This window comes from Hypanus sabinus, unplaced genomic scaffold, assembly GCF_030144855.1.
Source record: "Hypanus sabinus isolate sHypSab1 unplaced genomic scaffold, sHypSab1.hap1 scaffold_799, whole genome shotgun sequence".
Lineage (NCBI taxonomy): Eukaryota > Metazoa > Chordata > Chondrichthyes > Myliobatiformes > Dasyatidae > Hypanus > Hypanus sabinus.
Window position 1 is genome coordinate 1 of NW_026781650.1, and position 9,418 is coordinate 9,418.

Sequence of the window (9,418 nt, forward strand, 5' to 3'; positions counted from 1 at the left end):
GTTGATAGGAGACTTGTTAGTTAGGGAAACAGACCAAGAGGCAACTAATATCCTAGTGATAAGGCTTGCAAGAGGTAGCGTGGGGGGGGGGGGCGTGATGTGGTTTAAATAGGTTGTAGGAGGAATGGGAGCTAGATTGACAGAACATATAGTGGAGAGGGTGAATTGAATTATTACAAATACCCTTCATATAGATGAGGAGTAGAAATATTTACATTATGTTACCATCTAAATGTGCAATGTGTAATTTAAATTAACATAATAATTAGTTTGTATATAGGCCAGTCAAGAAAACATAGAAATCAATTAATCAGTCTGATGGCCTGATAGAAGATGATGTCTAGGAGCCTGTTGGTCCTTTTGCTGTGGTACCGTTTCCTGGATGGTAGCAGTAGGAACAGTTTGTGGTTGTGGTGAATTTGGTCCCTGATATCCCTTGGGCCATTTTTACACAAAACCATACCCTACCAACCAGGCTGCTATCCAAACTTTTTTTTAATGGTGAAACCGAGCTCATATTCACCACTTGTGCTGGCATCTCAATCCACACTCTCACAACCATTTCAGTAAAGAGCTTTTCCACATGTTCCCATTACATTTTCACCTTCCCCACTTACCCATGACCTCTGATTGTCATCCCACCCAACCTCAGTGGAAAAAGCCACTTGCATTTATTTACCCAATCTTCTCCTTTATCATTTTGTATGCATCTGACAAATCCTCAAAGCAATGTGTAATTTCCTTGTTTATGTTTAGTGCCTTTTCTAGGTGTAGAGGATGATGAGGGGCATTGATCGTGTGCACAGCCAGAGGTTTGTTTTCCCAGCGCTGAAATGTGTGGAATGCACTCCCGGCTTTTTCAGTGAGAGTGTTTCAGTTACTGTGGGGCCAGGACCCCATGCAGCTCAGTGGGAACAGGGAATAATGCCAATGGAGAGAGTCAAACTAAGCCAGGTCACAGATCGGAGATGGCAGAAATGCCCCATTCTTACAGAGACAGGAAGAGCTTCAGAGAGTTTGGTGGTCATTCCAGATGCCAGCGCTGTGCCCAGTTAGAAGATGAATTCTCTCTCCAACTTGAGTTGAATCTCACTGTAACAGTGTGATATCAATTCACAGCTTGACAACTCAGTGATCTCATCTGAAATGTTGTCCTGCACCCACTGATGGATTTTGTTCATCTTTTTACAGGTTACAAATCACAAGGAATTTCTCTACGTAAATCTAAAACACAACACACCAGTTTTGCTGTCTCTGTCCAGGTATTTAAGAAGTGGAGCAAGGGATTCACTCGGTCATCCTTCTCGCTCAGACTGCAGAGAGAGATTCACTTTATGATCTGACCAACTGCCACGGCTGTCATTTTGAACAGGCGATTCCCATTCATCTGGTCAGACAGTGGGAATGGATTCAGATGGACATTTCAACTGAAGGGACATCAATAAGTTCACACTGGGACAAGGCCATCCACCTGTTCTGTGTGTGAGAAGGGATTCAGTTGGTCTTCCCACCTGTTGACACACCAGTCAGTTTACACTGGGCAGAGGCTGTTCATCTGCTGAATTTGTGTGGAAGGTTTTACTCGGTCATCTGAACAAATGGTTCACCAGCGAGTCCACACTGAGGAGAGGCTGTTCACCTGCTCAGACTGTGGGAAGGGATTCACTAAGTCATCTAAACTGAAGCTACATCAGAGAGTTCACACTGGGGAGAGACCGTTTACCTGCTCGGACTGTGGAAAAGGATTCACTGGCTCATACCAACTGAAAGTACATCAAAGAATTCACACTGGAGAGAAGCCATTCACTTGCTCAGACTGTGGGAAGGGATTCACTTGCTCATCTAAGCTGAAGGTACATCAGCGAGTTCACACTGGAGAGAGGCCATTCACCTGCTCAGACTGTGGGAAGGGATTCACTTGCTCATCTAAACTGAAGGTCCATCAGCGAGTTCACACTGGGGAGAAGCCATTCACCTGCTCAGACTGTGGGAAGGGATTCACTCTGTCATCTAAACTGAAGGTACATCAGCGAGTTCACACTGGAGAGAGGCCATTCACCTGCTCAGACTGTGGGAAGGGATTCACTCAGTCATCCCACCTACAAGCACACAAGTCAGTTCACACTGGGGAGAGGCCGTTTACCTGCTCATACTGTGGGGAGGGATTCACTTTGTCATGGCAGCTACTGAGACACCAGTCTGTTCACACTGGGGCGTGGCCATTCACCTGCTCAGTGTGTGGGAAGGGATTCACTCAGTCATCCACGCTAATGGCTCACCAGCGAGTTCACACTGGGGAGCGGCCGTTCACCTGCTCCGTCTGTGGGAAGGGATTCACTTGTTCAACTGACCTGAAGGTACATCAGAGAGTTCACACTGGGGAACGGCCATTCAGATGCTCAGACTGTGGGAAGGGATTCACTCGGTCATCTCACCTAACCGTTCATCAGCGCGCTCACACAGGGGAGCGACCGTTCACCTGCTCAGACTGTGGAAAGAGATTTACTCATTCATCCCACCTATTGGCACACCAGCGAGTTCACACAGGGGAGCGGCCATTCACCTGTTCAGACTGTGGTAAGGGATTCACTCGGTCATCTCACCTAATGGTTCATCAGCGAGCTCACACAGGGGAGCGGCCATTCACCTGTTCAGACTGTGGTAAGGGATTCACTTGGTCATCTCAACTGAAGGTGCATCAGCGAGTTCACACTGGAGAGAGGCCATACACCTGCTCAGACTGTGGGAAAAGATTCACTCAGTCATCTCAAGTGAAGGTACATCAGAGAGTTCACACTGAGGAACGACCGTTCACCTGCTTAGACTGTGGGAAGGGATTCACTCTGTCATCTAAACTGAAGGTACATCAGCGCGTTCACACTGGGGAGAAGCCATACACCTGCTCAGACTGTGGGGAGGGATTCACTTTGTCATCGCAGCTACTGAGACACCAGTCTGTTCACACTAGCGAGAGGCCATTCAACTGCTCAGTGTGTGGGAAGGGATTCATTCAGTCATCCACACTAATGGCTCACCAGCGAGTTCACACTGGGGAGCGGCCGTTCACCTGCTCGGACTGTGGGAAGGGATTCACTTGTTCAACTGACCTGAAGGTACATCAGAGAGTTCACACTGGGGAACAGCGGTTCAGATGCTCAGACTGTGGAAAGGGATTCACTCGGTCATCTCACCTAATGGTTCATCAGCGAATTCACACTGGGGAGAGGCCATTCACCTGCTCAGAGTGTGGGAAAGGATTCACTCAGTCACACCACCTACAAAAACACTGGTCAGTTCACACTGGGGAGAGGCCGTTCACAGACTCAAGCCTGAATTATACCTCTGTGTAGAACCCTACAGTGTATCATACACAGTAGCCCACGCAAGTGGCCTATGCCATTGTGTGCATTTTTACTTGTGAGTTTGTGTGTCTGTGTTGCTCTGGCAAAACGCTAGTCGGCATTGGGGTTCTATGCTACTGTGTTGAATTGACTCGTGGAGTTGGGAATGATGGCGACTGCTGAGTTCATCTTGTTGGATTTGGAGCTAATAGATGCTGTATAAGAGTTATTGAAATTACTGCAGCGCAGAAAAGAGAGAAGTTTTTCCATTTCTTTGTGCAGTCCGTGACGTCCAAACTGATGTTTGTGGAAACTTCTTTGCACAAATTTCATACCATTTGCAAGTCTTTATAATATACCAATGAAGAGTCGTACAAATGTAGATATTTTCTGACTTCCTGACTTAACCTCTCCTCGATTTGGTCCATTTTCCCAACTTTGAAGCAACAGGAAATCTCTAGGAGGAAATGTGCTGTTACCAAGCAGACCAATCACAGTTCTGGCAGTCTGTGACACACAGTTACATTTTCGTAAGGTGTGCTTTAGGCTACAGCGTACGGTATGGCCTAGAGTGCCGTGTCGGGTACGCGGCTACGCGGAGCGTACGGTGAAGCATAATTCAGGCTTCAGTGTGTGGGAAGTGATTCACTCCGACATCTCAACTGCAGAGACACCAGTGAGTTCACACTGGGGAGAGGCCGATCTCATGCTCAGACTTTGGGAAGATATTCCCTCAGCAAAATCAACTTAATGTGCATCATTGAGTTCACACTGGGGAGAGACCGTTCACCTGCTGTGTATTTCAGAAGCGATTCACTCAGTAATCTAACCCTGTGCAACTCTTACTTCGGCTAGCAGCTAAATATAGGGGGTGATATTCCCCCAGCCCGGCCAAACTTAAGAAATCTTGTTTGGGTGGATGCTGTGTGACGTATCCCCTGTTACAAATCAGTACCCCCGCAGTAACAAACGATACACAATATGTGATTAAACGACTGAGATGTACAATTCTTACTTTGACGAGATGGTTAGTGAAGTAATGAAAAAGAAAGAAAAAAGAGCCCACTCTCTCTTCTTCTCATCTCTCCCCAGCAAAAGGCCATGAAAATCTCTCTACCAGACTCACAAGAAAGAACATTTCTGTCATTGGATAGTCCCACACTCCAAAACCCTGTTATCGCTAGTCGTACCCTAAACATTGCTGCTGCAGGGAAGCCATTAACTCACCAGGGAAACATTGCAGAGAGTCCACTGCATCAGCAGTGAAACCTTACAGCGCATTGCACTTGTGACACACTACCGGGTTCACACTGGGGAGAAAGTTTCAATGAGTTGCATGCTGCATATTTGTCCATCACCGTTGCTGAATGCAATTTTGAGAGTGGTTGTGTTACGTACCCCGTAACTGGGTGTCTGACCAGCAAAGATAGAAGAATCCGTTGGAGTCTGGGGGTACTATTTTCAAACATTGTTTATTAGTAAAATATACAAATCAATATCAATAATGCAAATATATAGATAATACACGTTAGCAATACTAAACCTAAAAGTGTGGGTATAATAATAATCAATAATAAACAAGCTCTATCGATGTCTAGGGGATAATGAATTGTCATATGTGAATATAAAGTTCAGTTCAGTTCATACGTGCTGAGGTAGTTGTTGGTTCTTGTGTTTTAATCGTTGGAGAGAGAAAGAGAGAGCGAGCGAACAGTGACAGCTACAGTCAGTCAAACCTTCCTTTACGTTCTCGATCCGTCAATGTGTTGTGGCCATTCAGGTATGACCCCTCTGTCCGACCATTCTTCTGTGGTGGACTCATCACCCAGGCAAGGGTGGACACACACACAAGCCCTGTGAGTTAAACTGACCGATTCTTTGTTCGGTCCCCGATGCCCCACACCTTCTTGTGGGTTCCAACACTCAAGCAGTGCTCACTAGTGTGTCTCCTGGTGTGTCTGAGGGGTATCTCCCCAGACCTCAATTTTATCCCTACTCACGGGGTCTCAGGTGTCAATCAGTTTTGAATGGCTTAGTCCATCAAACCAGCCCACTCCAGCTGTCCACTGAAGAATTTTAATGAACAGAATAGTACCAAGTAAACAGCCCTCTCCGGAGCCATAAGTCTTGCAGGAGTCATAATATGGTGGAACAACAAGTCTCTCACTCCCGGTGTTGTCTCTCCCTTATCTGAAGCAAATGTTCCAGTCCCAGTATGTTTTCCCTTTGTCTCTCTAGCTCTCTCATTAGCAGCGTGGTAACAATAACAGTTTGTGATTTTCCCCGGCAGGTGGGGGGACATGGGCAACTCTGCACCCTTCTGCCCATCACAGCTGTTCATCCTTCGTAGCAGTTGTCGGTGCTGAACTCTGCAATTATTGCTGCTGCTCACCACACCCAGGTCTGCACCCTGGTCACTGGGCATGGGAGGAGTTTCATCTGCTGCATATTCATCTTTAATGGGACTAGATCTGTGACAAATAAATCAGTTGTATTTTAAACACTGTCTCCGGTACTTAGTGAATTTATAACACACCTAGTGTACAGTACAGAGTCAACTCAGGCCGGCTGGACCTGATTCTGTTCCACAACAGAACTTTCAAATCCTCCCCTGTTGTCCACCTCTGTGGTGATGGGTTCCAAATTGTCATCACTCTGGGTGAAGAAGTTTCCCTTGAATTTCCTGCAGACTGAAGAAGTCGAGCTGACTGTAGTTCTGTCTGAGATTTTCTTCGCCTCTCAAATCTCTGGCTGTGGAAGAATGACTTTGGGAGTTAACTTCCTTATTCAGGGCTCATTTGTCACCATCTCGTCTGCTCAGATCGTTAGGATGTCTCCCATGGAGGGTCATACTCATTCCACTGGTTAATGTTTTCTTCCAGAGTGATGATTTATTTTTCTGAGTTGGCCTCTCATGTACGTGTTCTGGTCTGATCACGATTGCATATACACACATGGAGTGCTGAATCCTGTTCATATTTGACGAAAATATATACGAGGGGTGATTGATATATTCGTGGCCTCGGGTGGAAGGGAGCAATTTTGGAAAACTGGCACATTTATTTTTCAACGTGGTCCCGTCCTACATTTACACACTTAGTCCAGCAGTGGCTTGCAAAGGTTTGGGCAGCCCTGGTCAAAATTTCTGTTACTGTGAATAGCTCAGCGAGTAAAAGATGACCTGATTTCCGAAAGGCATAAAGTCAAAGATGACACATTTCTTTAATATTTTAAACAAGATTACATTTTAATTTCCATCTTCTACAGTTTCAAAATAACAAAAAAGGAAAAGGGCCCAAAGCAAAAGTTTGGGCACCCTGCATGGTCGGTACTTAGTAACACCCACTTTGGCAAGTATCACAGCTGGTAAGTGCTTTCTGTAGCCAGCCAAGAGACATACAATTGTTGTTTGGGTAAATGTTTGGGTTCAGTCATGAACAGCAAAGAACTGATGTGGAAATTACAAATTAGAATATTATTAGAGTCAAAGAGAGCAGCAGCAATGTAACAGGCCCTTCGGCCCTTCCAGCCAATGCCGACCTGTTTTTGTTGTTACTGCCTAGTTCCAGCTACCTGCACCAGAGCCTCCATACACCTCCCACCCACGTCCTCACCCAAATTCCTCTTTAGTGTCTAAATCAGACCCACATCCTCCACTTCCACTGGCAACTCATTCCACACTCTCACCAACCTCTGTGAAGAATTCCCCTTCAGATTCCCCGAAATAATTCACTTTCACCCTGAATGTATGTCCAATGTCAGGGTGAGAGGGAGGACGGTAAGGGGAGGAGGTGGTCGTGTGCGCAGAGGGTAACAGAGCGGAGAGTTTATACTTAATCTCTTTAAGAAAAACTAATTGTTTGAACATGCTGCAAATCTACTCTCCATATCCTGTGTATTCTTAACCAAATTATTGATCTAGATGACAAGTAGCAATGGTTGATGTTCAAAGAATTCAACAAACTGTGCAAATGCAAATATATTTAAATATCAATGAATAATCAGAGCAATGGGGTGTAACCCTGTGGAACCTCAGTAGGCACGGGGTTCGAGTCCAATAAACAGCCTCCCACTATCACTCTCTGCTTCCTACCATCAAGACAACTGTGCATCCAGTGAGCCAGCTCTCCCTGGATCCCGTGTGATCTGACTTTCCACAGGAACTTACCATGTGAACCTTATCAAAGGCCTCACTGATGCCCATATCAGCCACGATCCTGGGACAGAGGTGTCACCGATCAGAGGGCATAGTTTTAAGCAGAGGATGAAGAGGTTTAGAGGGATCTGAGGAAGAGACTTTTCACTCAGAGGGTAGCTGAAATCTGGAACTCACTGCCCGAGGTGGTGGTGGAGGCAGGTCCCTTCACAACATTTACGAACAGGATGAGCATTGAAACTGCCGAGATACAGTCGGCTGTGAACCAAGTGCTGATAAATGGGACCCGTGTGGACAGTGAGTGGATGGTCAGAACAGGTATGGCCGGCCAAAGGCCTGTTTCCGTGCTGTGTGACCCGCCACTCCGGACATGGTAAATTAACGATGGTGGCACCTCAAGGCATTGATTTCAAAACTCCACACCCCTCTCCAACCTGAATTAAACCAGACTGCACCCCTTTGTCACCACTGCGAGTCTATGTTTATGTCAACGTGACAGAGATTGGTCACATCTGCTAAACAACTGGCAATTGATGAAGTTCCTGTGTCTTCCATTAATATTACTTCCTTACAGCAAAACTAACCCTCTCACTGTGTCAGAATCAGTGATTAAATCAGCCCCAAACACTATGCTTTCATCCCTGCACGTTATAACTGGAACCATCTCAGTGAGGGTCTGATGGACACATGGGATCACATCTCTCCTGCTTCTGACATTTCAAATACCCTCAGAATGGTTTTCTGATTCAGTCTGAAAGTTATGGTACATTCAGCTCATCGTCAGACCTGACAAACCATGTCTTCCCACAGCTGGTTCCACCTGTTTGTGTGTCCTCTTTCCTCCACCTCCAGGGAAGCGGCATCACCAAACAAATCCCTCATTTGAGACGACTGTCTATACCCATGACACAGGATATCACATCACTGTCACTGTCTTGATAACGTGTCTGACCTGCTCACCTCCGGGTATCCTCCCTCACCAAGCTCCTTCCTCAGTCACCGTCTGTGAGATTATATAAAAATACAATTACTGTAAAACGATCTATCAGACAGCTCCTGTACCCCTCCATCCCGGATGATGATTTGCGGATTAATACTCTCTCTCCTCACCCCTTCTCTATTCTCTTTCCCCTTGCAAGCTCCAGATATGCCAGCTGATCCGAATCCACTGTGAGGACATTTATATCTCACAAGAGGATGTAGAAACCCGTGTTGCTCTCTGATACAGAGGTCACTGACACCCCACCGCCATCCCAATCTGAACCAACAGCCCATGACGGTGACAGCTCTGCCAGACTCTGGGGCATTGTAACAAACACAATGTTAGCAGCAAGATTAGACAACAATTCATTTGAAGAGAGAATGGCTGCTTCCTGAAAGTACACGCGAGCGTCCGACACAACGGAGCAGTTCCTCCCCTGTTTACAACTTTATTTGACCCGGTCACGGAAATTCCGATCATCCCACTTTCTTACAACAGCAACTCCTCCGAATACGGTCCCCCAGAACGTCACTCCTCTCACCCCACACCCACAGTCCACTCATAACCTCTACCCACACACACACAGACAGATAGACTTCACCCTAAACCCCTCCTCGCCTGGGAACCACAACTAACTGATACCACAGCCCGGGCTCGGGCGCAAAGCTGAAAACTGGGCTGCAGGACCGGAGAGTCCAGAGCCTCCAGCCGTCCGGCAGATCTCGTTCCCAGCGCTTTTCATAGAAACATGGAAAACCTATAGTACGATACAGGCCTTTCGGCCCAAAAAGTTGTGCTTCCACGGCAGCCGGCCCCTGATTTCCACAAACCCAAGATCAGTACGTTTTTCACGGACGCCTGAACAGAATAACGGCCGGCGACAGCTACGGTCGGCACTGCGCCTGCGTTTAGTACGAGTTTCTGGGCTGCACCGGCCGT

The 9,418-nt window shown here is 46.7% G+C and overlaps 1 protein-coding gene across 1 annotated transcript; it reads left to right on the top strand.

Moving 5' to 3' along the window:
- The first annotated feature begins 301 nt into the window (after nt 1-301).
- On the top strand, nt 302-6,192 carry LOC132390167 (zinc finger protein 585A-like). Its single transcript, XM_059962774.1, has 2 exons — nt 302-4,793; nt 5,632-6,192. Exon 1 carries the CDS (start codon nt 1,599-1,601, stop codon nt 3,348-3,350), a length of 1,752 nt encoding a protein of 583 aa, XP_059818757.1. The 5' UTR covers nt 302-1,598; the 3' UTR covers nt 3,351-4,793; nt 5,632-6,192.
- Nucleotides 6,193-9,418: the final 3,226 nt, after the last annotated feature.

Bases quoted from the DNA above. Each gene is read 5' to 3' on its own strand.
- LOC132390167 (XM_059962774.1), top strand. From the start codon at position 1,599: ATGGTTCACCAGCGAGTCCACACTGAGGAGAGGCTGTTCACCTGCTCA.